The sequence below is a fragment of the Trematosphaeria pertusa genome, assembly GCF_010094035.1.
Source record: "Trematosphaeria pertusa strain CBS 122368 unplaced genomic scaffold BU26scaffold_1, whole genome shotgun sequence".
NCBI classification, from domain to species: Eukaryota; Fungi; Ascomycota; class Dothideomycetes; order Pleosporales; family Trematosphaeriaceae; genus Trematosphaeria; species Trematosphaeria pertusa.
The window spans coordinates 2,385,250-2,409,784 of NW_022987212.1; the positions used below are offsets into that span (position 1 = coordinate 2,385,250).

The following is a 24,535-nucleotide window of genomic DNA, read 5'->3' on the forward strand; positions in this document are numbered from 1 at the left end:
ATATGGCCAGCGTGATCTTGCTCCTACCAAAACAGCTTAACAAACAACTTGAATTGGGTATGCGTGAGTCACAAAAACCGCACGGTCACACTTAAGTGAAGAACTGCCCCTTAGCAGGCTCTTACTTTTTCTTTTATACTTTCTAGATCATTCCCACACTGGTTGTCGAATAGCATTTAAGCTGCTATCTCTGTTGGGGCTCTATATTTGTCTTGCAGGTTTGGAACATTACGAGGCTGTGGTTGTGTGTTCTACGAGAACGGTTCATATCCCATCTCTATATTTTGTCTATGCACCGTCCTATCAAATGCGAGCCGGCCTTTTCACAGAAGCCTTGGCCTGTCCCATGCACCTAATGTACATTCCTTTCGTGTATCTTTCCATCTACGCCTTGTACCCAACCTCGACGAGCGACTCCTTCAGTGAGGCAATAGCCTTGGTGATATCGGTCCTGTTCGAATCCGTAACGCTGACGCCCATGTGGCCAAAGCGAATGTACCTGGACGCAATCTGCTTGTGCAGGCCGCCGGCGAAGATGATACCCTTCTTCATCAAGCTAGGGAGGACGTCAGGCGGGGTAATACCTTCGGGTAGGTAGATTGCCGTCATGGTGTTGGCCTGGTTCTCAGGTTTCGTGGCGAGCTGCTTGAGGCCAAGGTCTGCGATTGCCTTCTTGATTCGCCGAGATGCCTCCCTGTGCTCGGCAAAGCGCTGGTCAAGAGTCCGTGAGAGGATCTGCTTCAGGGAAGTGTCGAGAGCGTGGATGAGCTGCGGGGAGGGGGTCGCGAAGTAGGACGCTTTCTTCGCTTCGTAATTTTGCATGACTAGGATGATTAGTAGAGTTTAGCTGGTGACTAGTAACGGGACGTACTGGGTAACCAGTTCTTCCACGAGCCAAAGTAGGAAGTAGGCCTCGTCTTCCTCGCCTGAAACCTCTCAATCGCACGGCCGGACACCATGAGGATGCTTAGACCAGCTGGGCAGCCGATCGCTTTCTGCGATGCCGTGAGTACGACGTCGAGTTTCCAGTCGTCGAACCGAATCTCTTCACCTCCCACACTGCATACACCATCCACAACGACCAGCGTCCCCGGGCTGACACTGTGCACAAGCTCGCTGAGCGCCTTGATCTCGCTTAGCACACCCGTGCTTGTATCCACATGGGTGACGGTCAGAATCTTGTACTGCTTCTCTGTCAGCGCCTTCTCTACCTCGTCGAGCTGCGGCCGGTCGCCAATTTCCGCCTTGAGCTGGGTAGCCTTGACGCCGTATGTCTCGAAGCAGTCGGCGAATGAATCTGCGAAGTATCCGGTGTGTAAGACGAGTGCTTCGTCGCCAGGTTCGACGAGGTTCGCGGCGACCTGGTCCCAGCCGAGCGTGCCGGAGCCGGAGATGACGAAGGGCTGCGAGGCGGGATCCGTCGTCTGGAAGAGCTTGCGCAGGTTGGACAGGACTTCGCCGAAGGTGTTGACGAACGGTTGGCCGACGTGCGATTCACTGCACAGGTTTAGTACTGACGCTCATCGCTCGATCGCACTCAGGGGCTGGGCGTACCTGTAGTGGCTCATAGCCTGCAGGACCGCATCGTCAAACTCAATTGGGCCGGGGATGAGCAGGGCGGGGTGCGGAGGTTGGCTTGACATTTTCTGGGGTGCGTCGGGCGCAATCGATTTGGTTGGCTGTGGTTTCTGTTTCGATGCGGCGCTCTTGCCCTCGTCGTCTTCCAGCTGTGCGCTGCGTTCGGTAGAGAAAGGCGTGTTCAGCTCTAGAAAAGGTTTTGCGTCTAAATGGCGCGCGATGAGGTTGAGGCGGGAATTCGCGCGTGGAGCCACGGTGACGAAAGAGGAGGGGTAGTAGCGGCAATTGAAGGCCGCAAACAGGCGGCGCGGGGCAGCCAGCGTGCCGGTGGTCGGAGCCGTGCGGAGGAGAGGCGATTATTGGGCTTTCAGCGACGCGCGTTTACGAGACGCGGGTGGACGAGGTGTACACAGGTCAGAATGCTAGCAAGAAGTACTACGATCAGGGCCGGGGGGCGGTCTGGATAGTGCCGGACGAGTCGCTTGGACCCTTCTACGAGTACTTTTCTAACCGTTGAATTTTTCCGCAACTAGCTGTCGGACTACTCCAATGCCGTCGCACGAGCTGTGGGGGGAGAAGCAGAGACCACGTGACTATCAAGACCACGTGATCAGGAAGAACACGTGGCTGACAAGGCCACGTGACTGCGCCGAAACGAAGCGAGCACAGACCAGGCCCGTTGTTATGGGACCCCGGCGCACCACAACATCAACACGACCGAGTGTCCACGCTGTGCCCACCTCGCCCATGCCTTCTATCGCAGCATTGCCATCGCGCTTCCGTTACCCGAGAGTACTCTTTTCGTAGGATATCTTGCATCGCGACAATGCGCCTTACACGTGCAGCCTTGCGCGCCGAAGCCACCCAGCACATCGAGACAGCCGACGCGTCAAATCCCCATACCGACCCCAAGGAGCGCGTTCCATTGGGCGAGGTCTCCGCCAACGCTGCCATCGAGCCTGCCGACCCAGAAGAAGCCCAACCCCAGAAAATGCCCGCAAAAAAGACCAAGGGCAGAGGCGGCGCAAAGAAAAGCGCCAAGGCGAAGAAAGGGAAGCCCGCTGAAGACGACGTGGATGCGGTCCAAGTTCTAGAAAACGAGCGACAAGCTGCAGGGAGCCCCGCGAGCGATGCAGCTGTTGATGAGCTGGCGAGGAAGCCCACGGACGGTGCGTCCCCGACAGCGTGCTGCAACACGCTTTAATAAGACGTGCCAGCTAATTAGGTGCGCGCAGATATTGCCCAACGCCCAGTGAGCGACCAACGACCTGTGAGCCCGCCTTCAAAGGCTGTCCGCATGACACGCCGCCAATTGGCCAAACAGGACGAGGAATTGTCAAAATCGCAGCGCGCCCGCACTCCCCCACGCCCTGAGCCAGCCGTAGAAGAAAGCGTCGAGGACACAACCGCCGGAGCGCAAGAGGAGCCACTTGCCGAATCGCATGCGGAACCAGTTGCAGAAACCGAGGAAGAAGCCGCCGAGCCACAAGAGCCTGAGACTATCGCACCGCGGGGCGATGAAGGGATCGAAGCTCAAAAGGCTGAAGCAACTCCGGACATCGAAGCGCAAAAGCCCGAGGTCGGCGCACCCTCTGTCGAAATAACGTCTGAGCCAGAACCGAAGACGCTAACTTCAGAAAAGACATGTGAGGAGGAGGCAACGCCGGTAACAAGTCGTCAAGGTAGCCGCGCGCCATCGCGAAGTCCTTCTAAGTCACCAGCGAAGTCTCCGATGCGTCTCGAGGAATCGATTGAGGCCATCGATGCGCTGGAAGAGGCTCTTGAGAATGTTGGAAAAGCTATTCCCATATTCGACCAGTCGGCCGATGAAAAGTCCCCTAAGAAAGCGGAGTTCCCGAGGACCGTAATGTCGAATGCCCAAGGAAAGATGAGGAAATCACCGCTTGCATCCAGGGTCTCTAGGAATCCGACCACGGCGCCCAAGTCCCTGAAGCCCACAACGAGACCAGCAGTGTCGCGATCATCTAGTGTGCGTACTGCTTCATCCAAGGAAGCTCGGAAAGGGTCGGGAGAAGTCTCAGACTACCTTGCGTCCAAACGGCGACCTATCAGCATGTCCTTTCCCACGCCTCCACCGCCGCCCAAGTCTACGAAAGCACCCACGAAGCCATCGTTCCAGCTCCCGGGTGAAGCTATAGCTGCCAAACTCAAGGCGCAAAAGGAGGAGCGTTTGAAGCGGGAAGCCGAAGCAAGGCCGGTCAAGCAGCGACCCATCAGCATGCCGCCTCCCCCGAAGTCAACCAAGGGCCCCACAAATCCTAATTTCCAGCTTCCTGGCGAGGCCGTCGCCGCCAAGTTGAAAGCGCAGAAAGAAGAGAGGCTAAAACGGGACGCAGAGGGCGAGGAACGTGCTCCACCTCAAATCGTTCTGCAACCGCCGCCGAAGTCAACCAAGGTTCCGACTGTTCCCAATTTCCAGCTCCCAGGCGAGGCTATAGCCGCGAAGCTAAAAGCGCAGAAAGAAGAGCGTCTGAAGCGCGAGGAGGAAGCTGCAGAAGCTGCCAAGAAAGCAGCGTTCAAAGCCCGTCCAGCGCCCGCCCGAAAACCAGCTCCTGTACCCGTCCGACAGACATGTGCTAGCAAAGCGCGCGAAAGTTTGATGACGAAGGAGAACGTCAACGGCGTGACCATCCCGCCGCCACCGCAGCGCACTAGCTCTATCAACGCTGGTAAGCGCGGCAGCATGGTCCTCTCCCGTACCATGTCCACGTCTTCCGCCAACTCCTCGCACCGACATAGCGCTATATTGAATGCTGGCCCAGTGGCGAAGTCTACGGTTACCCCTGCAGATGCTGCGGCACTGAAGCTGAAGGGCAAGGAGGTGTTTAATAGGGACAAGCTGGAAAAGGAGGCGCGTGAGCGGGAAAGACGGGAAAAAGAAGAGGCGGCTAAGCGAGCACGAGCGGAAGCGGCGGAGCGCGGAAGAATAGCGAGTAGGGAGTGGGCTGAGAAGCAGAGGAAGAAGATGCTGGCAGCCGCTGCTGCAGCTGCAGCTCCGAAGGTGGAGGAAGCGGCGTGAGGAGACGACCCGTGATAGAAGTTGAGTCGTCGGTTCGTCGGAACAACTAGAGCCTCCACTTGGATAGGCCCTATATGTTGGAAACGACATGTTGGGTACCCTCTTCGAAAAGGACGGGACCCTTTTCACCGTCCCCATCTAACTCTTCGACTAGCGGCACTGCTTGGAGATTGGAGTTTTCTTGTCTACCTTGATAGTCAATTTCTTGATTTTGGCTTTTGTTCTCACAGTGGAGTTGGATGGAATATATCTGGTATTGGGCTTAGCACTGGTGTTCAGCTTGGAGAGAATCTTGCTTGTTCTTTCTTTCTGGGAGTCTCCAATCTTTCGTCCAGGGCGCATGCCCGGCACAATTCATTCCTTTATTGCGATTGGAGAGGTTGGGCTGAGCCAGACAAGCAAGGAAGGAAAGTATGTTCAATGTTTCAGGTCTCTCGTATTCACCCAGATGCTGCGGGATGTGGATGTGGACGTGGGCAGATTAGTAGTATTAAAATCAAATCCAAAATTCTGAACTCTTCTACGGATACGCTCCGCTGATGGTAGAGAAGTTAGAGGCAATTCCAGGCAATCTTGCGTTGGGCATCTACGAGAACTTGGTGTCATTGAGAAGACCCAGCAATTGATTATCAAGTCGAGCGAGCTTACGATGACTGATGCGCTTGAGACAGATTCGCATTTTTAGGAGGGCTCCGTTAGGGGATGTGGCGTTCGCTTCCCGTGTGGAGATGTTCCAGAAGGAGCTCATACTGATCCAATGACATCGGCTAGTCCGACGTCCAGACGCGCGTGACGACGCTGTGGCTGCAAGGTCAGATGCACAATGGACCGGTTATGAAGTCCCAGAGGTATCTTTAGACGATACTGTGGCGTTCAGTCATGCCGTTGCATCAAGGAACCAAGGGGATAGCGGGTAGACGACCAAGCTGGTAGCCCGCCGTGTTGGACAATGGGAACGAGTGGGATGGAAGGTTGTGGTGTACTGCAGAACTCTTTTACTGGCCCGACGAGGACAAGACCGGTTTGCCGATTCCTGATGTCCATGACGACGCAGGGAGCTGAACCTGCTTGAGCGCGACATCGGTATTGGACTCCGACCCAAAAGGAAACGTGATCGTCTTCCTGTCCCTGTGTGCCTGGCAGCCTTTCTACGCCATCGATTGACGATATGCGGTTCAGAGTGATACACAAGAACTCGAAACAGCGATGTGCACGGTGATACGACGGAGTTTCGTTGCTTTCCCAATGGGAAAGTGTTCGGCTTTCGTGCCCAGTGCCTGGTATTAAGCGAATAGATCGTACGATTGTTGTTCGACATCCAGATATGCCGACTTGCATGATATTACCGTTTCCTCTCCTTTATTCCGAACGGCTCATGGGTTGAGGGACACGGAATGCGTACGGTGTGCTCGAGAAAGGCGGTAAGGGATCTCGCAGTGACACAATCGAAACATTAGAAGAATGTTGCTGTTGTGCAAGTCCCCCACGCAAAGCGGGTACCGCGGGCACATCCGGGAAGAGGAGGATCTCTGCACCCAGCATCTGCCGTGCCATGAGGTGATGTTTGTACACATTGCTCCTGCCGTACCGTATTTGTGCCCGTAAAGATTTTCTCGGGGAATGAGCAAAGGCCAGATGGCCGTCTGAAATTGCGCTTTTGCTTCCTTTCGACTCATCATCAGCCGATTCGAAGTCAATGAGGCTCAACGCACCTCTGACGTGTCTGGAGGAGAGCCGCTGTAGGAGAGGTGGTATTTTTGTCTACATCCACCCTGGCCGTCGTCAGAGTGCCTGCGTCAATGGGTCTGGTCAGGCCCCTTTCGCAAGAAACCTTCTTCGGCCTTTCTTTCGTAGCCTCGATGCAGTCACAAGCGGACCCGTAGGCGGATATCGCGAATCCTTCGATCGCTAGATCTGACTCGGCATCAGCCCGAACGTGTGCTAAATTGATTTCCGAGCTAGCGAAGCTGCCAGGGGTGTACGAAACCTGCCTAGATCACGCCAACGTGGTCAGAGGCTTGAGCAGGATTTCGGTCCAGTCGTCGCACAGGAATTAAGTGCACGGCATCGAGTTTTGAATCGATGACATAATGGATCGGAGGGTCAGACGTATGTACTGTATGATGCGCGGTGGTGTGATTGCTTGGTCGGATTCCGAGCAAGTGGTCGCTATGGAGCCGGAAACTGCCAATTTCCGGAATGCTCGAGACGGTACTACTGGCGGCGAGGGACGGTACTCCTGGCAGAGCGGGGCGTCTTGCACAGACGAGGCTGGGGGCGGTTGGTGTGAGACTCTCGGCGTCCACGATAGACGCCACCGTGTGGGGATACGAAGCGATGGTGTTTTGGATGCCGTTCATCAATAATCGCAATCTGCGCCATAGCGAGCAGGAACGACGATCGCCAAAGGAACCCCTCCGGGCATAAATGCCGCATGACGCTTTGCGCGAGCGCGGGACGGTTGCTTTTTGCTTGCTTGCGTCGTTTGCGAGGATGGCCCCGGCTGCGGGCCCATGACGATTCGTGTCGGCCCGTCCTAGGTGCGGGGAAGAAGGCCGTGCTCTCCAATGCCAGCGCGCGCGGCGAGAGGCGTGCAGCATCACGGCGCAGCCAATACTGTACGAGAGCCAGAGGGTTGCAGCGCGGAGTGGAGAGCACAGCCAGGGGACTGCAGCGTGGAAATGCAGGCTGGCCTGCGGCAGAGGGCCCATCAGCGGCAAGAGATACGGGAGGGTGCCATGTCGCTGGCGCACTCGCCGTTGGACCCTCAACAAGTGTCTGCCTATCTCGCAATTTGCCTCCCCCTCTTTCGCAACGTCGAATGCCCGTCCAGGCTCGATGAAAACTCTTCACCAGCTGTCGCAAAAGGAACGTGCAACGGTCGGGGGCCAAAGCTGTGCCTTACAAATCCCGGCCCAGGTGTGTGTCGCAACACGGGAAGTTGATGGGCGCCACAAGCGATGCCACGACGACCGATATGGAGCCTGGGCCTGTCGAGATTGCGGGACCCGAGGTTGTCGCCGTGGGTTTGCTGCGTTAGACTTATCGAGGGACGGGGGCGGAAGAGTTTTCGCGGTGCCAGGTGCTGCGCCAGTCACGTGTGGCCGTTGGCATCCACCTGGGCATGGATGGACTGCTACCTAGGTAGTGTTTGGGCAAGCCCGTGAGACATGTTTTAGGTCTGACAAGAGACGTCACGAAGAGAGTCTGACGAAGGCATCGCTGGCGTCTTGCCGCCATATGGTCCTGGCGGCTCCCTCTATTTGCATTGCCTGCGGCAGTGACTACCTAGAGCACGTAGCGAGTAGAGAAACAGACGCATCATAGAACAGACCTCGTCGGATTGAGAGAAGAAGCGGACCCAAACGGCCACAGTTGCCGTCGATGCAGACTCAGCGCCGGATCGCCATGGATTCCTCCAGGCTCCGTGCGTGCCGTCCGACTCCCAACACCTGGCACCAAATGCTCCCAATGACACACAGTTGCTGATCAATACCACGCTAATTGCTCGATGCACCCATTCAGTGCGCCCTCGCGATCCGAAACCGTAGGAGAAAGGAAAATGCTTTTGTTACACCGCCATGCGGATCAAGTGATTAGCAACATAAGAGAGTCCGTAGAAATGTACAGTGCTGAAACGTAGCCGCGGCGGCGGTGGCCATGATGCAAGAACGCCGTAAACAACGCCGGATCCCAGCAGTCATGGTGCTGAGATTGATGCGGATAAATGGGTAGTCGAGGAAGGGCGCCAGAGAACGCCTCTTCCCGGGCGGCGCGGTACGCCGTGAGCGTCGTGATATTGGACTCGGAAACAGTGCAGCGGAATGCTAAAGCGGAAGGGAGGCAGATGGGGCGTCGAGCTTAATATTGCGTGAACCGCCTCTTCTTCATGTCGCGCACCTGGTCGAATGAGCGCACGTAGTTGTTGAGCTGGGTGGCGGCCTGGGCCGAGATGCCGGACGTGGTCTGGGAGGCGGCAGACGCAAGCGACGACCGTGATGACGAAGGCGTCAGACTCCGCTGCTGCGGCTGCCCCGATGCTGTTGCAGCCGCGGCGGGTGGTGCAAAGTACGATCCGTTGGCGGTGGGGTAGCAGTGGTAAGGGCTCGAGGGCACGTCGAAGCCCCTCGATGGCGCCGGGGTCTTGTATGCAGAGAAGTTCACGGCTGGCGGTAGGTAGAAGCCATTCGTGGACGACGTCGACGAAGACGCGGAGGAGGAGAGGTGTGACGGCGTCTGGGGCTCGGCGGCGCCGGCCTTCTCCAAGTCGGCCAGTCGGCAGGCCTGGGAGCAGTAGGTGCCACCCTCCTCGATCTGGCGGTCGCACGAGAGGCAGAAGTCGTGGGACCACTCCATCTGGGAAGCCATGGGAAGCGCTGAGGACGGCGGGTGCTGGCGGGCGCGGACAGCACGGTATATAGGCGGAGGGAGAGAGGGAGGGTGCAGAGCGAGGTTGCGGTGGTCTTGAGCGGCAACGGGCGGCCTCAGACAAGAGTCATACGGCGGCGGCGGCGAAGTATGAAGGATGTATGCGGCGGAAGGGCCAGCAGCTGGTCGCTCTCTCAGTGTGCGGAGGCGGGAGCGGGCGACGATGGTAGTTTAAAGGCGGGCGCTCAGGCACACGGCGCGCCAGGGCCAGCCTATCACGGGCGCGGCTGGCGCAGCAGGGGAGTCCCACGCCGAGCCATGCATCTCCGCACGGGGGCCGTGCGGCGGCCAGTGCGCCCTGGCCTGCAGCACGCAAGCGAATTTTCTCGCAGCCGCCGTACGCTCGCACCGGCGCCCGCGAACTGGCCCTGCGCGCGCTGTGAACGCCCTGCGGCCTGCCATTCGCCGCCCCCGCCCTGGGCCCGCCGCGCTGCTGGCCAGGTGCCCGCCGGCGATTCGCTGCCCGCCGCGCATTTTCCCTCCCCTGCACACGTCGCTGGCGCTGCGCTGCGCTGAACGGAAGGGCAGCGTCAGCCGATCTCGCGAGACGGCGCAGGAGATTTTCCCTTGTGACACCTCGCTCGCCTCCTTCGTGGATGACGAACAAGTCCACGCCCGCTCCAGCAGCAAGCGGCGCCGCTAGTCACCAGGCCTGCCCTGCGCCGGCTCACTGACGGATGACCATGGTGTGAACATACCCAGGTAGCCAGCTGTGTACTGTAGCAGCACCGTAGCAGCACCGTAGCCCATCTACCCCAGTCCTGAGGCCAATCGTCGCTCAGCTTGGCCTGACGGTGACAAAGAAGACGGCATGACCTTGCTGCGAACGCAGGGGCACTCCGTCTTACCGTCCCAGCCCTGCACCTGAGCCAAACCGGTCACCTATTACCTCGCCCATCCGACTCTACGCCTGAAAGAGCAGCCTCCCATCAGGTGGAATCCCGTTTGCTACAGTGCAAACCTTGGAAGCCGCGGGGTCCCGCCTCGTGCGCGTCGTCGAATCGAGCAAATGCCTCGTAACCGTGCGCTCTAGCCTTGAACGACCTGTCGTAGCCCAAGGCAGCATGGCGACGAACTGCTCGTTCGCAAATAGAGGACGTTATCTGGTTCCAACAGAGCCTCGACACGCCCGCGAAACCGCCTCTACTCCGGCGCTATCATTCGCAATGCTCGAGATTGCGACCACCCTCCTACACACCACTCCAGGGGCCATCTGCTCCGTAATGCAACTGCCGTCTCTGTCGACGGCCGATTGTAATCTTCCAACACATTTCAGATCGAGTCCAGCGGGGACGCGACCTTCAACTCTAAAGCCACAGGAATTGATGCGCATGGCGGCGTTCGGTGGCTCGCTGCATCCCCCCAGCGCCTCCAGCCGTGCTGCCTCTTCAGGACGCCGCGTGAGGACCTGGAACCTCGGTCGCCGTCCTGCTTGTCTCGTCTTGGGGTTTGGCCTGGGCGAAGCAATATTGACTGCACGCAGAACGCCTGTTCGGTGGACATGCGAGCTGACCATGGCTTGCGCAGCATCGCCGAAGCGCTCCCTTTCCACTGTTCCCCTCTTTCGCACCAACAAGCGAAATGACGATTCATGCTCGTTCACGACTCCGCATCCCTCTTGGCGCAAGAGCCTTTGCAGGGTCCTGCACGTCCTGGGGACAAGAAACGCCACGGGGGTGACGCGCAGATGAAGTCGGATTGCGATTCGCTGCTGCAGACGCAGAGAGGCACGGGCCAGCTGCCGTGACCCCCACGTTGCTTTTTCCAGATTTGAGAGGCATGTCGAGCGGCGCTGGACTGGCGATTGCATTGCGGGGACGGTACGCGCAATATGCTGCTTATCTCGACGCCCTTGAGTTATCGTGGTGGGAGCCCCTCGCGGCCAGGTGCGCATACACAGCACGCTATGTGAAGGGACGTTGTCGTTGCACAACGACGACCAAGAAGCCAACTCCTCTCTTGAAGGCAGCAGCCAATGATCGCGATGGCGCGCTCGGGATCCGGTGGCTTGACTCCCCGCAAACGGACGCGGACACCAGTACCAGTCTAGTTACGGGGATGAACGGCGGCTGGGATGCGCGACACGGCAGCAGTCGAACCATGCGTTCACGAACATGACAATTCTGCTGAAACTGTTGAAAGCGCCAGCCTCGCGTCTCGCTGTTGTCTCCAGCGCGTTGCCCGTCTCGGACGAATATAGAGCGCACCCGCGGCTGCATCATCTCGCAGGAGGCATGCGTCCAAGCCCACTCTAACATAACGCGCGCTATATTGCGCAGCAATATGGAAAGCTTCCGAGCACGACATGCAGAACGAAGCGGATTGCTCGAGGTACGTACTAACGAACAATCTACTCAACTTTGGCGCTGGTGAGGCAGTGTAACCAGGCGCAATCAATCGTGAACCACGCACGGTCCAAGACCCCCAATTAGGCACTTGACGACGAGCTCGACTGATGGACCTGGTGAGCGTCTTCCGATTCGGCCCGCCCGTCGTCCGATGTTCTCGGAACCCACGGAATCCCGCGTGGAAATGGAAGAAGACCAGGAGCCAAAAGCAACTTCGCCGGTGGCTGTTGACTGCCCGGGTTACCGGCCAGCTCAGGTCCAGAACGCTCGGTAACCGAGATCTCTCCCACATTCTCCACGACTGCTCAATCTGATCGCGCGCCACCATCACGCCAACACACCCGCGATGCCCCCATCATATACTGAAGAACTTTCACTCGCCCTCCGCGTAATCCACACCGCATCTCTGCTCACCAAGTCGGTGCTGAGGACCCTCAAAAACAATGTCTCCGCCGAAACGAAAGCCGACGACTCGCCCGTCACAATCGCGGACTTCGCCGCACAGGCTGTCATTATTTCCGCCCTGCGCGCTGCGTACCCGTCCGATTCGTTCATTGGCGAGGAGAGCGCCGACCAACTGAGGAAGAATGAGGACCTTGCTGAACGCGTCTGGCAGCTTGTGCAACGCGCAAACGACTTTTCCGCTGCTGGAGAATCCCGATCCAGCGACGTGCAGCACGTGCAGCGACTGGGCGAGAACATGGCATTAGCGCTCCCCGCAAGCAAGAATGAAATGCTCCATGTCATTGACCTCGGGACGAGCACGCAGACGGCAGAAGGCCGGGTATGGGTTCTTGATCCGGTGGATGGCACGGCGACGTTCATGACGGGCAACCAGTATGCGGTCTGCTTGTGTCTGCTGGTCGACGGCGTGCAGCAGGTAGGGGTAATAGGGGCTCCGAACCTGGCCTTCGATACTCGGGGCCTGCTCGGCCAGAGCAGGATCCACGAAGAGCAGGTCGACGGGCCTGGGTACGGAGTCGTCCTGTCTGCAGTTAGGGGCGATGGTACCTACATTCGGGCTATGCATGCATCTGGCCTTGGGGAAGCCCGGCGTACTAGGCATCAGCAGACAGCTCGTAAGGAGTTGAGCGCTCTAGATTTCATCGAGACAACCATTGGCAAGACGTCGCTGTCGCAGACGGAGCACCAAGACGTCGCCAATTGCCTCAGCGCCAAATGGCCAGGCACCTTGCTCTGGTCTCAACAGATGAAGTACGTTGCCCTCGCTCTCGGTGCTACAGACGTCATGGTGCGACTGCCCAAAGGTAAGGACAGGTACACATACGTTTGGGATCACGCCGGAGGACAGCTCCTGTTCCAGGAAGCCGGAGGCATAGTCAAGGACCTCGACGGCGGAGATATCGACTTCGCTCAAGGCCGGAAGATAGAAGGTTATAGAAACTTCGGCATGGTCGCTGCAATGCCATGGGCTTTCGACAAGGTGCATGAAGCTGCAAGGGAGGTGATGAGCAGGAGGACTCGATGACGGGAGGGTAGGTATGCGGTGTAGAGCGAGAACCTAATAGAAAGTATGACAGAGCCTCACCGGTCGGTGACGCGGACGCCCCTGCGATAGACAAAATGCGGGGTTATCGAATGGATGACCAGAACCCAAAATATGCTGCTCAAGGGTCCATCTGGGGAAGCAATATTTGAATGAGACACGAAGCATATTAAGGCAGCACGCCGCACAGATTCTGTCTCTAACCGCCCGACCTGATGTGCAGCCACCGTGGCACAGCAGGCAACAGCTCGAGTCCTTCATCCTGCCCAATCATTACGGGAGCCTCTTTGTAACGACAAGTGTGTTGGATGACTGCTGTATTCCGTAGCATGCATATTGTGACCCGCGTGAATCCGTATCTGGCAACCCGCTATGATACACCACCGCCGTTTTTCCGAAACGAGACCTTCTCCACAGCGACGTTCTCCGCGCCGTTTGCGTCTATCCGCAGCTGATACACGTACAGCACGAGAACATCTCCTTGTACCTATCCCGCTGTTAGCCGTTGCGCATGGTACCACCCTTCTCCTCCAGACGCCTGAGGGAGATACTCACGTCCATCAACACAAAGCTGGGTGTAGGATCCTCCTCCTCCGTCCACCAACCCGTCGTCATAGCCCCTGTCGCACTCCCCGGATTAACAAAGAACTTGCCCTCCATCTCATACGCCTCGAACTTGTGCGTGCCTCCCCACAGCAGGATATCCACGTCCATTTGCCTCGCCGCAATCAGCAAGCTGTCGCCATCGCCCGGAGGTATGATGGTGTGCCCATGCGTAAAGCCTATGCGCAGCGAGCCATGCGTGACGACTTTGGAGAGTGCGAGGTTGGGTGCTTCGACGTCGAAGTCGCCTTTTACGATTTGTAGATCTGGCGCGATTCCCCGGAGGAACTCGTAGGTCTCTTTGTCTGTTATGTTACCGAGACAGAGAATTTGGCCTATTTTGCCGGGCGCGAGGAGTTTCTTGAACTGGACGACGGGGGCTGTTAGCGCTCGTGGGGGCCGCCGCGGGCGATTGCGACTCTACGCAAGAGACATGCGGGATTGAAGCGTACCTTGGTCGGTATATCCTATGCATCCTGTAAGTTTGTGAGGTCTAGCGATATATGAATGGGCGGAACCAAGCTTACTGCAGCTCTATCAGGTATGAAGAGGTCGCCTAGGCACAACACCAGTCGCGAAGCCATTGTGGAGGCCTCGCCCGCCTTGATTGGGCTTCAAGCAATGCGTAAGCTCGAGGAGCCACGTGCAAATGCCGGGTGAGAGAGTATGATATCAAAAGCACGTTCGAGAGAGACTTGCTTGAGTGTTGTTGTAGGGGCGACTGCGGACCTGTGCCGTGACGCTGTGCGGTCGCCGAAGGCGGTGGCAGAATCTAGGTCCTTGCAGCAACGATTACGTAAGCAGAAGGGGTTGCGCCTGCGCCCACTTGTCATGCCTGTCTCCTGCCCAACTTCTCCTCACTATCTCCAACCCCGCGAGCCCTCTTGCATAATTCCAGGCCGCATGCCTTCATGTAGCTGTACTATCCTATCAACCCATCACTTCTCAATCTCCGATATCCAGCTGCTCAACTGCGCTCCCCAAGTCATCCTCTTCCTCCCTCAATAACACTTTATCCCTCGCCCGCTCATCCGCTGACGTGAGACTCCTCAATCCCTTCGCCGTCTCCCCAATCTGCTCCTCCAGATAATGATGTATAAAGAGCCTATACCTCACACTCAACGCATCCCCCCTAATACGCGTATTCCTCTCTGCATGCTTCATCATCATCGAGAGCAGGAAATCCTCGTGCAGTGCCTCGCGCTCCGCTCTGTCCTCATCTCCCTCACATGACTCGTCGAAGTAGCGGACCATAACGTCGACTACGAGGCGGCAGAGGGGAGAATTGGCCGGGAGGCGGGCAAAAGCCGCATTGATAAGGCCGTACGAAGGTAAACTGAGCTTGACGGCCATGACGTCGAAAAAATGGGCGACGATATCATCGCGGATTTGCGGAATATCGTACGCGTCCGCGAAGACATACAGCCGGAGTAATGTGGCGCAGGAGAACCGCTGGGTCCATAGCCGGATATGCGGCGCCAGACGCGACGCCAAATCGTCCCTTCTCGGATTGTACAGCCAGCCCAGGAAGCGTCGAAAGTCTGCGTCTTCGACGTCAGGGCACGTGGTCGTGCGCGTGGTGCGCTCGCGGAAGTGGCCGAGGAAAAGCGCTTTGAAGTATGGCGAGCACTGGCAGACCAGATCTCGGTGAACGACGTAGGGTGTAAGTTCTGCGCCGACGTGTATGATGACCATAGCGGATGAGATGTAGCTGTAGTGGGTCAGTGTGGACGGTTCCAAGGTTGTTTGATTGGAGGAGCATGTGTGCATACAACGAAGGGAAGAAAGGCGGCTCGGTCCTCGTCCAGTAGCTGAAGGCCTCCTGGGTCGCCGATGACCATGCCATCGCGTATGATCGAGCGAAGGCAAGTGCGGCTAGAAGCTGCATGTTTCGAAATGATGTATAACTGTAACGATATAGGCGTAACAGTGAACGACGCGGCCAGGTGATTGTTGATGTGAAGGGTCGCATCTCGCCTCATACTGTCGAAATTGGTACGTAGGAAGGCGCGTCCTGCTGCAACAACAAGCGGAGTGCATGGGTATGAGGAAGGTAGGTTTTCGGCCCAATGGTATCAAAGTGAGAGAACATAGAGCACGGCGTCTGAAAGGTTGGCAATGCCTCGATTTTATGCGACCCTACTAAAACTGTATATGGAAGAGATCATAATGCCGTCCTGTATCTTCATATCCCATGGTCTCTCATCTGTGTCTAGTAGTCATCACCGCGACTGATAACCTCCTTGACCGTAGGTCGGAGGATGAATGTCTAAAGTGGGTTAGATATATGAACCCCTTGAGAGATGTGGATGAGCACCCACATGTTCAGACTGTGCCGTGTAAGAGCCTTTAACATCGCACAGTGGCGGATAAGCCTCCACAATCCCGGCGGTGACGAGATTGTTCAAGCCAAGTAAGTACTTGTCATGACCGAGGCGGTCAAGGTAGCGTCTGCAGAATGGCAGTGTGCCAAAGTTCTTGGTGATGGAGTTCAGTAGCGTCTTCGCTGAAGACACGCGGAGGGCGACGTGGGGTGCGTCCTCGCGTTTTGCATAATGGGATGTTTCCATCTGAATCTGTTAGCCAAAAAGGCTCACAAAAGGATGCAGAGTGCAAGAGCGTACATCGTCCCTAACATATCCCTTACCCGTGCTACCAAACGTCTCAATGGCAAAGGTTTCACCCTCTTCCATCTTTGTCTGGTCGCCGCCCTTGACGATGGGCACAGTCTTTCCTCCGTGGATGCTATACCGACCAATGCTGTGACCGTTCAGGTTGCGGATACATTTGACAGGGTACGTCTGGCCCTTGATCTCGCACTCGTAGCTCTCCATGACTTCTTGGATGGCGGCACCAATGTCGCTCATGCGGACATCAATGCCTGCCTCCCTAATACCGGCATTCGTAGCATCCTTGCAGGCACTGACGAGGCTGTCGTAGGTGGGGTCGAAAGTCATGGTAAAGGCGCTATCGACGATGCGGCCGTTGATGTGGACGCCAAAGTCAACTTTCATGACGTCCTCCTGGTTCACGACCATCTTATTCCCCGCATTCGGCGTGTAGTGCGCCGCGCAGTGGTTGATACTGAGACCGGTCGGGAAGCCCATGCCACCTTTGATTGCATCCCCCTCCTCCAGACCCTGATGCCCAGTCAGAGCGCGCACCGAGTCTTCAATGCCCTCGGCGATCTCCGTGAGCGTCATGCCAGGCTTGATCCACTTCTGCGCCCACTGCCTGACCTGGCGATGCACCTCGGCGCCGCGCCTGTAATCCGTCAGGAAGTCCTGGTTCATGCGATCCAGATACCGCTTCTCCTCGCTTGTGGTCCTGTACGCATTCTCGTTCCTGTACTCGCAGATCTGGCCCTCCGGGTACGTGTCGTTGGGGAATAGCTCGTGGATGGGCACGCGAGGGGGCGTTGTTTGCGCTTTTGGAGCACCACCGCCTGCACCGCCCTTCTTCTTCTTCCTGGGCTTTCTCTTCTTTTTCTTTTTGGCCGCGCCCTCCCCGGCGGCGTCAGGCGCGCCATCCTCGGCCTCGTTATCGTCGTCCGAGTCTTCGTGGTCTACATCTTCGGTCGGCTTCACGCCGTTCTTTACTGCGCCGTTGGTTTGCTTGCTTGTGCTTTCGTCCACTGCAAGGTGTCAGTTGTTGCCCACCCGCACTCGCACGCCCGAAACGACAAACGGCGGGAGACTTGCACTTCAGGTTGGAAATTCCGTCCGCTGCTTTCGCGGCCATGGTGGAGGAGAGAAAAGGCGTGAGAGCGGGCGGCGATGAAAGCGAAAGGCTGCAGCGTCTTATTATGGGAATTTAAGCCGCCCACCAAACGCCGCCTGTCACACGTCGGCGATCGGAATCGCTTATTCTTGCCCTGGCCCGGCCCCTGCGAACCATGACGTCTCGGCCAAGCGATTCACTCGACGACCTTCCGCACGACCACTCCAACCACTACGCACCCTCGCAGTGCGAGATGCACAATGCCACCACGCCCTCCTATCCTCCTCCTCCCACTCCCCCGCGTCGGCGCTCCTACGCCCTGGGTATGCCAAACATGCCGCTCGCGAACCGCCACCCTTCCATTCCACCCTCTGCTCCCTCAAATATCCCTCCACACTTCTTCACGCCTGCTCTCCGATAGCCTCCCGAACCACTACGAAGTGCTCCAGCTCCCGCACTCTGCATCCCATTCCGAGATCAAACGCCAATTCTACACCCTCTCCAAGCAGCACCACCCCGACCGCAACCCCGACGACCCGAACGCAAGCACGCGCTTCGTCGCCATCAGCGAAGCCTACCATGTCCTCTCCGTACCCGAAAAGCGCGCGCAATACGATGCGCACATGTCCCACTCAAAGCTGTCGCATTGGGGCAGAGGATCAAGCCAGCATCCGCAAGGTTCCTTTAGTAGCGCAAGTTTCGCGGGGTCAAGGCCGGCGAGTGGTCTAAACAAACGGAGGAGTACATTCAGGGGCCCGCCGCCGAGCTTCTACAAGAGTGGCGGCTATGGGAGGCATGGCGCGAAGAGAGCAGAATACGCCCATCACAATCCACATGCTGGAGACGCGCCGGGCGACGAAGCCGGACCGGAAAGCTATGGTGGCTTTGACGGGTTTGGCCCCGGACAGACACGACATGGAGCAGACGTTCCCCATTTCGATGACCGGAGACACAAAGCGACGCATGATCACGTCAACGAGCACATCTACGCGAGGAGACGAAGGGCGAGGGCGGCCCAGCTTCCAGAGGAGTTTGACCGAGGCGGCATGCTTGTCAACTTCCTGATGGTCGCGGGCGTGGTTGGGTTCATTGGAATGACCGCAAAAATCTTCAGTGATAAGAGTGAGGACACAAGTAAACGGAAGGACACATTCTGAAAGTGACCATCGGCAAGCGAGAGGACCCGCGTCAGAGACCCTACGATTCGGTACGCAAACGCAAAGGTGCTCGCATGCATGGACGTGTCTCACGGCCATGGAAGAAAAGCACAACAGTATAGTTCTCGCAGTGAGTTGCATTGAGACATATTGTTGTACATGCCAAAGTCATAGTACATTTGCCCATGCTTAGCCACACCCAGTAGAGAAGAAGAGGTCGGCTCGCTATAGAACCAAGCATCCCAAATCTAGAAATCACTTTCCCCTCTCTTTTCTACACGGAGGTTTAACCCTCAAACGTGAAGCTGGTGCCGAGCTTGTGACCGGCCTCGTTCAGCTTCTGGGTATCGAAGGAGCCGCCAACGCCAAAGGTCAGACCGCTGTTGACCTTCGTGTTGTAGGCGAGGGACGCAATGCCGAGGTTGTTGATCTTGGCCTGTCAAAGCATCAGAGAGGATCCAGCAGATCCACGAGACATGGACGTACCTTAGCGAAAGACGCAGGGTCGATCTTGTACTTGGCAGCGAGCTCAAGGCCAACAGTGTTGCCCTGCTTCGAGTCCCAGGTAGCCCTAGCGCCAGCCTCAACGGCTGAGTTCACTTTCTGATAGTACGCAGCGCTGAAGACGGAGAGGGAGTTGGTAGCGGTGATGGCGGCGTTGTAGGCCGGGGTCGTATAGCCCACGGCGGCGGAGTATTTGGTGACGGCAGCCTTCTGCACATCGTATCCGACTTCACCACCAACAAGGAAGCCCTCGTGGCTCAGGACGGCATCAGCAATGGCGCTGACGGCGCCGCTGGCCTGAAGATCGGCGAAGACGCGGGTGTGGAAGTTGGGCTGCTTGAAGTAGAGGTTGAGCTTCTGGCCCTTGTTGCCAGCAGCCGGGTTGAAGTTGGAGAGAACCTCCGCCTTCAGGCCGTTGGCGAAGGTGTCATTCAGCTCAACCTTGGTAGCCAGCAGGTTGGCAGTGTTCCACGACTGGGTGATGCTGATGCCTGCGCGGCGCTTGGTCAGCAGGGATATTGCGTAGCCGGTGTACGCGAATGCTCCCGGAGGGTGCGCCAGATGAAATATATACGTATGGATGCGGTTGGTACAATGAAAGGGTACTTCGAGACAGTAATGAGAGGGTTGAATACCGTTGGAGAGCGCCTTCTTGCCCTCGAGCTGTTCCCGTTGTTAGCAAGCTCCAGGAGCAAAGACACGGCCAAGGGAGCTTACTGAGGAGGTGACGGGTCCATCATGCGCCGACGTGCCCTTGGCGGTGAAGTTGACACCGTTGGGAGCCTTCAGCTTGACCTCAAGAGCAGCTGCGCGCGGTCAGCATTCGCAACGGCGGGCCAATTGGTGCGCCCGACCTGCAGCAGCGTGGTAGAAGTCCTTGTTGATGAGCTGGAGACACGCAGTCAGCAATTGCACCACGGGGGAGCTTTGCGATGGAGCGGAAAACACACGTCGTTGGAGGCCTTCGCGATGTCGCTGAAAGCGGGCGGCGGCACCTTGGCCACCAGCTTCTGTTCTACGAAGTCGGCCATGATGGAGGAGGAGCGTGGGGAAGAAGGGCGGAAGAATGTGGAGTTGCGGGCGTGGATGGAGGGTACAGTGCTGCGAGACAGAAAAACAACGCAGGTGAAGGCCTGCGCCGAACTAAGGGGAGTTGCGGCTTCCTCCGGTGCCCCGTGACTTCCCAGCCTGCCAACCGGCCGACAACGTGGGACACTAGCCTCTCTTGGCGCTGGTCCCTTCCTCTCCGCCGGCCACCTCCACCCCACCCCTTCGCACTCTCCGCAGACAACCTCACTCTTTCGCGGCATTTGCTAATAATGTGCACCGCAAAGTTTGCGCAGTCACACGACACGAGCCAGCAGCAAGCCCATCACTCTGGCAGGAACGGAGTCTAGTGCTCTAGCATTATGCGTCCGTCGGTTTCTGGGCACCGACCCCTTAGTCTCCCCTCAACCCCTTCCTAATCTTCTCCAAATCCTCATCCGCAAACCCCAGCCGCTTCGCATACCCCTCTGCGCCTCCGTATTTCTCTTGCATCATCTCCAGCGTCCCGAGCATGTACTCCTCTTTGATCTGCGAGAACTCCCTCATCCCTGGTGTCTCGGCCGTCCACTCCTTGTTCCACATCTTGAGCATCTGGAGAAGCAGCTCACGCGCTGGCTCGATGCCGATGCGGGTGAGTGCGAAGTCATGCGCGATGGCTTCCTTGGGTGTGCCTGCGAGGGAAAGGAGAATGGCCGCGAGCACGCCGGTGCGGTCCTTCCCGGCTGTTGCAGGGCCGACTTGTTAGTCTTTCTCACCTCCAGGCCTCGTGGGGCGAAGGAATGCGTGAGGTAGCGTACCAGTACAGTGGAAAAGCAGAGGGCTCCCCTCATCCCTCACCCACTCCAGCGCCGCCCTAATGCTCGGCTGGTGGATCTCAAGCACCTCTTCGTACATTTTCACATAGCCTTTCTTCCCGCCCTCCTCCACGAACTCGCTCAAATCCAGGGGGCTCGGCACCCTCAAGCTATCGAAATGCTTGTTCGTTACTCCGGCGATAGCGGGGTTGGGAGAGCGGGTGATTTCGCGCTGGGTTCGCAGATCCAAGATGAGCTTAATGCCGAGATCGTCTTTCAGCGTGGAGAGTGAGGACAGTGGGAGGTTGTTGAGCGCTCCGGAACGGTATATGAGGCCCTTTCGAATGCGTGACGAGGGGAGACTACCGAGACAACGCATGTTGATTATTCCTGGGACGGGGGTGAAGGGATCTTTTGTGAGGACTTCATCCAGGATGGCTTTCTGGATGGGCAGTTCCATGTCTATTTCCGCAAGCTCCTTGAGGTCAAAATGGACAGATCCGGTGGCCATTATGCTGAATATGCGGTAGGCGCGTTAAAGACTGGATTCGCGTGCTGGGTGGGCTTAATCAAGTGGCGTAGCTATGTACCTAGAAGTTTTTAGCATATCTAGCCTTTATACTTTCACCTCAACCCTCCTCGTCCCGAATCGTCAGATCAAGCTGCTTCAAGCTTCGACCTAAGCTTCGGTCCCTGAAAATCAGTTCGCGTGCTCCACGGCCCAGAAACCTTCGTATTTCGCATCCACACCAGGCCTAAGACATCTGATTGGGCAAGGCTACAAGCGGTACAAAGTCAGGCCGGGGGGACTTCTGACGTGGCAGCCAGCCTTACCCAGCCCACAGCAATACGAGCAAGGCGTTCGTTCCAGAATTCCTCAATTAGGTTTTGGGGACGTTCTACAGGTGGATGAGGATGCTAGTATTGGTGCAGAAGCCCAGAGGCCTCTAGCATATGTACAATGACGTCGACGATATGTCTCTACAGCTTACTCTTCACCTCTCCCTCGATCTTCCTGAATAGCACATCGCTCTCCGGATACGGATCCACCGTGACCCTGTTCAGTGGGTTGAGCTCACTCGCCCTATAGAACATGTCCTCATACACCTTCCCATCATACCTGCCCAGGCTCGAATCCAACAACCAGTCATCAAAGCCCCAAGAATCCACAAGCCGCACGGCATGCGGTCGAATCTCTTTGAGCAGCTTCATAACCGCATTCGTCCGTGCCAACATGATCTGATGCTTTGAGCAGGCGCCGCTGGCGTAAAACTCGCTGCCTTCCTGCTCAAGTGTGTGCAGGCTGTAAAGCCTAAACAGTTTCCATAGAACATCGATAGTATCAGCATCGATCTTGGACGTCGTATCCGGCGACAGCAACGCTTCGTAGAAGTTCTTGACAACCATATACTGGCTGTGCGCCTTACTCAGCCTATAGAAGTCGACGAGCAGATCGTTCCAGGGCTTCTTCTCCTCATCGCGGTGCTTGAGTGCTTCGAAAGTTAGGAAGGAAGAGCGCCATGCAAAGGCGGCGATGATGTCGCAGTCGGAGCCGAGAATATCGAAGGCGCAGCCAATTTCTGAGCGCGAGCGGAAGGTAGATAGGATGCGGGTAGTGTCTAAAGGAGGGGGTACAAAGTCAGCGAAGCTTGTCAAGTTAGAAGTGTGGGGTTTTTGCGCTATATCTTAGTCTAGGATCTGCCCCATCGCGAAATGCAACTCAAGCAAGATTCCATTACCGAACCCGCAGACATTTTGACGCATTACATGCAATTTGTACTGCAGTCTTACGCACCATTTATGGGGAGCTCGTTGGCGAGAACGGAGCGCGCGGATTTGAGGAGCTGGGAATGGGTTAGGCTAGAGTGATTCAAGGGAAGGATGAACGCGTGGTGGATGGGACATGGAGGAAGAATGAGGGAAGACTGACATAGCGAGCAACCTGCTGTGTGAGCATGTAGTTATCCCCTTCCCATGTCGTCGTTGGGAGGTAATCCGAATACCAAGGGCCGATTCCACTGCAGTATTGTTAGTTGTATCGTAAGCCGTAAACAACTGTATATACCTGAAGCTAGAGTACCCATGGCCACCGCAGGCTCTGCGGCATACTTCAAGGCCTTCTGCCGCGGTGGAACTTGACAGAGCCTTTAATCCACAAGATGTAGCATGCAGATCTGCCAAGATATCACTACCCGACTGCGTCTCTTCCGGGCCGGCACCCCTCTTGCTAGGTCCATCTCTGCCAGCGTTCTTCTCATTCATCCGTTTCTGATTTTCCTGGTACAAATTCATCATGCCCTTGCCGGTGAAGTGCAGAGCAAACGTGGCAGCGAGAAGGGGAAGAAGGCGGATCTGGACCATGGTGTAGTTGAGCACGGCGTTCTCGCCCTTCTCCCATTCTGGCGCATCGCGGTCCTGGAATTGGCGGCGGATAGCGCAATAGCGAGTAGCAATTGTCACGCCCCGAGCGAGCACTGCACCAGCTTGCATGACGATCGTTGAGCGAACCCACGTCAACGTGCCGTATACAAGAGATGGCGAACCGCGGCGAACGTACTTGTTCGTGTTAGGGTCGACTGACGAGAAGCGCGCCAGCATGGAGATGTGCGGTACTTTGACGTTATTGAAGAGTAAGAAGCCGTTATCCATGGTGTTGTATCCAAACTTAGGACCGCTGCCCAAGGCGACGGTACAATTAGCAGGCGCTCGGAGTGTAAAGGGGCAAATACCAGAATAGGTAGGTAGATGTTTAGATAATTTGAACATTTAGTGTTTTACTTACTGTCCGAAAGTTAGCATATATTCAACTCTCTATGTGTACCGCCACCTTACCATATCACCAACGTGGATGCCTTCCAGCGGTTCATGGGTCTTCGTATCACGTATCTGGACAATGAAGGGGTGCGGTCCGTATGATTTGCCGTCAACCATCAGCTGCGCCACGACACAGGCATGGTTCGCTGTGCGGCCGAGGGAGCCTATCCACCACTTGCTTGCGGTAAGGTGCGGCGAATGTATCGTGAATGTCTTGTCTTCTGGGTTCCAGGTCGCTGTCGTCTCGAGACCACGAACATTGGACCCATGGCCGAGCTCGGTTTGCGCATAGCAGCCAATAATTTTGTAGTCCGCAGCTGGCTTCCCAAACTTCTCACGTTGTTCTGGGGTACCTTGCTCGTCGATTGTAATCTAGTTTTGTCAGCTTAGCGTGCGCTGAAGGGCTTCAACAAGGACTGATTATCGCTCACTCTGAACATGCTTTCGTGCAACCCGTACGGACCCGGCTCGCCAATAAGCTCTGAAGCAGTGCGGAACTCCTCCTGCGTCCAATTATGTTTCCTCTTCAGCATCTGCAGCTTCTTTTCGCGAGCAAGAGCTCTCTCAAAACGCTCCATTCTGCCAGAAAAGTAGTTCTGAGATTTGTCGAAGACCTTTTCGGATTTCAAGATGTCGAGTATTCGCCGTTTCCTTTCAATGGCTTCCTTGGTTAGGAGAAGCTCTTGCAGCTTCTCAACTGGGATATTGGACCTTGCGCGCTCGGCAGCAAGGAGCTCATAGCCCTGCGGGCCAGAAGGCTTCAATTGCTTGACCCAATCAGGGGTTGGTGCCATGATTGATGCCTTGGAAGAGAATTAACTGGAAGAAGAAGCGGAAGAAGGGGAATTAAGAGAAAGATTGTCTAGAAAAGCTGCGGAAGCGTTCACTAAATGATGATGACATTGGGGTAATCGAGACCTCGGCTGGGCACTAGTGCGTTTTGGGCATGTTCCGAGGTACGAGCCAAGAATGCAGGAATTGGAAGTCCACGACGA

General features: G+C 56.7%; 13 protein-coding genes across 13 annotated transcripts; 3 read left to right on the forward strand and 10 right to left on the reverse strand.

The window, feature by feature from the left end:
• Positions 1-112: 112 nt before the first annotated feature.
• On the reverse strand, positions 113-2,397 carry BU26DRAFT_536592 (PLP-dependent transferase; the record flags this gene model as incomplete). The annotated part of the gene is made up of 4 exons (XM_033831359.1): positions 113-824; positions 872-1,497; positions 1,555-1,765; positions 2,319-2,397. The coding sequence occupies 4 exons, from the start codon at positions 2,395-2,397 to the stop codon at positions 385-387; spliced, it is 1,356 nt and encodes a 451-aa protein (XP_033691435.1). The 3' UTR covers positions 113-384.
• Positions 2,398-2,404: 7 nt separating this feature from the next.
• BU26DRAFT_499099 (uncharacterized protein) lies at positions 2,405-4,618 on the forward strand (the record flags this gene model as incomplete). Its single annotated transcript, XM_033826383.1, has 2 exons — positions 2,405-2,747; positions 2,814-4,618. The coding sequence occupies 2 exons, from the start codon at positions 2,405-2,407 to the stop codon at positions 4,616-4,618; spliced, it is 2,148 nt and encodes a 715-aa protein (XP_033691436.1).
• Positions 4,619-6,258: 1,640 nt separating this feature from the next.
• BU26DRAFT_21813 (uncharacterized protein) lies at positions 6,259-7,453 on the reverse strand. Its single transcript, XM_033820725.1, has 2 exons — positions 6,331-7,453; positions 6,259-6,282 (listed from the first exon to the last, which is right to left on the reverse strand). The coding sequence occupies exon 1, from the start codon at positions 7,327-7,329 to the stop codon at positions 6,610-6,612; it is 720 nt and encodes a 239-aa protein (XP_033691437.1). The 5' UTR covers positions 7,330-7,453; the 3' UTR covers positions 6,259-6,282; positions 6,331-6,609.
• A 679-nt stretch (positions 7,454-8,132) lies between these two features.
• On the reverse strand, positions 8,133-9,224 carry BU26DRAFT_21800 (uncharacterized protein). The gene has a single exon (XM_033820723.1). It carries the CDS (start codon positions 8,984-8,986, stop codon positions 8,480-8,482), a length of 507 nt encoding a protein of 168 aa, XP_033691438.1. The 5' UTR covers positions 8,987-9,224; the 3' UTR covers positions 8,133-8,479.
• A 529-nt stretch (positions 9,225-9,753) lies between these two features.
• Positions 9,754-11,340, reverse strand: BU26DRAFT_21931 (uncharacterized protein). Its single transcript, XM_033820738.1, has one exon. It carries the CDS (start codon positions 10,938-10,940, stop codon positions 10,146-10,148), a length of 795 nt encoding a protein of 264 aa, XP_033691439.1. The 5' UTR covers positions 10,941-11,340; the 3' UTR covers positions 9,754-10,145.
• On the forward strand, positions 11,341-13,078 carry BU26DRAFT_21945 (carbohydrate phosphatase). Its single transcript, XM_033820739.1, has one exon. It carries the CDS (start codon positions 11,741-11,743, stop codon positions 12,881-12,883), a length of 1,143 nt encoding a protein of 380 aa, XP_033691440.1. The 5' UTR covers positions 11,341-11,740; the 3' UTR covers positions 12,884-13,078.
• BU26DRAFT_513265 (retrograde transporter) lies at positions 12,971-14,166 on the reverse strand. Its single transcript, XM_033827582.1, has 4 exons — positions 14,032-14,166; positions 13,957-13,971; positions 13,457-13,870; positions 12,971-13,388 (listed from the first exon to the last, which is right to left on the reverse strand). Exons 1-4 carry the CDS (start codon positions 14,086-14,088, stop codon positions 13,272-13,274), a joined length of 603 nt encoding a protein of 200 aa, XP_033691441.1. The 5' UTR covers positions 14,089-14,166; the 3' UTR covers positions 12,971-13,271.
• Positions 14,167-14,368: 202 nt separating this feature from the next.
• Positions 14,369-15,482, reverse strand: BU26DRAFT_513266 (uncharacterized protein). The gene has a single exon (XM_033827583.1). It carries the CDS (start codon positions 15,197-15,199, stop codon positions 14,450-14,452), a length of 750 nt encoding a protein of 249 aa, XP_033691442.1. The 5' UTR covers positions 15,200-15,482; the 3' UTR covers positions 14,369-14,449.
• A 198-nt stretch (positions 15,483-15,680) lies between these two features.
• Positions 15,681-17,271, reverse strand: BU26DRAFT_472708 (methionine aminopeptidase 2-like protein). Its single transcript, XM_033825442.1, has 4 exons — positions 17,206-17,271; positions 16,129-17,138; positions 15,826-16,074; positions 15,681-15,773 (listed from the first exon to the last, which is right to left on the reverse strand). The coding sequence occupies exons 1-4, from the start codon at positions 17,243-17,245 to the stop codon at positions 15,717-15,719; spliced, it is 1,356 nt and encodes a 451-aa protein (XP_033691443.1). The 5' UTR covers positions 17,246-17,271; the 3' UTR covers positions 15,681-15,716.
• A 144-nt stretch (positions 17,272-17,415) lies between these two features.
• On the forward strand, positions 17,416-18,779 carry BU26DRAFT_513268 (DnaJ-domain-containing protein). Its single transcript, XM_033827584.1, has one exon. It carries the CDS (start codon positions 17,485-17,487, stop codon positions 18,379-18,381), a length of 897 nt encoding a protein of 298 aa, XP_033691444.1. The 5' UTR covers positions 17,416-17,484; the 3' UTR covers positions 18,382-18,779.
• BU26DRAFT_412967 (uncharacterized protein) lies at positions 18,668-19,916 on the reverse strand (the record flags this gene model as incomplete). Its single annotated transcript, XM_033822999.1, has 6 exons — positions 18,668-18,817; positions 18,868-19,376; positions 19,521-19,548; positions 19,603-19,691; positions 19,740-19,773; positions 19,836-19,916. The coding sequence occupies 6 exons, from the start codon at positions 19,914-19,916 to the stop codon at positions 18,668-18,670; spliced, it is 891 nt and encodes a 296-aa protein (XP_033691445.1).
• Positions 19,917-20,325: 409 nt separating this feature from the next.
• On the reverse strand, positions 20,326-21,237 carry BU26DRAFT_557888 (uncharacterized protein; the record flags this gene model as incomplete). Its single annotated transcript, XM_033832502.1, has 2 exons — positions 20,326-20,654; positions 20,730-21,237. 2 exons carry the CDS (start codon positions 21,235-21,237, stop codon positions 20,326-20,328), a joined length of 837 nt encoding a protein of 278 aa, XP_033691446.1.
• A 470-nt stretch (positions 21,238-21,707) lies between these two features.
• BU26DRAFT_557889 (acyl-coenzyme A oxidase 1) lies at positions 21,708-24,334 on the reverse strand (the record flags this gene model as incomplete). Its single annotated transcript, XM_033832503.1, has 6 exons — positions 21,708-22,374; positions 22,518-22,570; positions 22,657-22,744; positions 22,792-23,390; positions 23,559-23,912; positions 23,972-24,334. The coding sequence occupies 6 exons, from the start codon at positions 24,332-24,334 to the stop codon at positions 21,708-21,710; spliced, it is 2,124 nt and encodes a 707-aa protein (XP_033691447.1).
• Between the last annotated feature and the right edge of the window lie 201 nt (positions 24,335-24,535).

Coding starts and splice junctions, on each gene's coding strand:
- BU26DRAFT_21813 (XM_033820725.1), bottom strand. CDS start 7,329: ATGGGCCCTCTGCCGCAGGCCAGCCTGCATTTCCACGCTGCAGTCCCC.
- BU26DRAFT_21800 (XM_033820723.1), bottom strand. CDS start 8,986: ATGGCTTCCCAGATGGAGTGGTCCCACGACTTCTGCCTCTCGTGCGAC.
- BU26DRAFT_21931 (XM_033820738.1), bottom strand. CDS start 10,940: ATGCGCACCTGGCCGCGAGGGGCTCCCACCACGATAACTCAAGGGCGT.
- BU26DRAFT_21945 (XM_033820739.1), top strand. CDS start 11,741: ATGCCCCCATCATATACTGAAGAACTTTCACTCGCCCTCCGCGTAATC.
- BU26DRAFT_513265 (XM_033827582.1), bottom strand. CDS start 14,088: ATGGCTTCGCGACTGGTGTTGTGCCTAGGCGACCTCTTCATACCTGAT. Junction 13,389..13,456: donor CCAGCTTTGTGTTGATGGAC/GTGAGTATCTCC, acceptor ACAGCGGGATAG/GTACAAGGAGATGTTCTCGT.
- BU26DRAFT_513266 (XM_033827583.1), bottom strand. CDS start 15,199: ATGGTCATCATACACGTCGGCGCAGAACTTACACCCTACGTCGTTCAC.
- BU26DRAFT_472708 (XM_033825442.1), bottom strand. CDS start 17,245: ATGGCCGCGAAAGCAGCGGACGGAATTTCCAACCTGAAGT. Junction 17,139..17,205: donor CGGAATTTCCAACCTGAAGT/GCAAGTCTCCCG, acceptor GACACCTTGCAG/TGGACGAAAGCACAAGCAAG. Junction 15,774..15,825: donor ACACGGCACAGTCTGAACAT/GTGGGTGCTCAT, acceptor AACCCACTTTAG/ACATTCATCCTCCGACCTAC.
- BU26DRAFT_513268 (XM_033827584.1), top strand. CDS start 17,485: ATGCCACCACGCCCTCCTATCCTCCTCCTCCCACTCCCCCGCGTCGGC.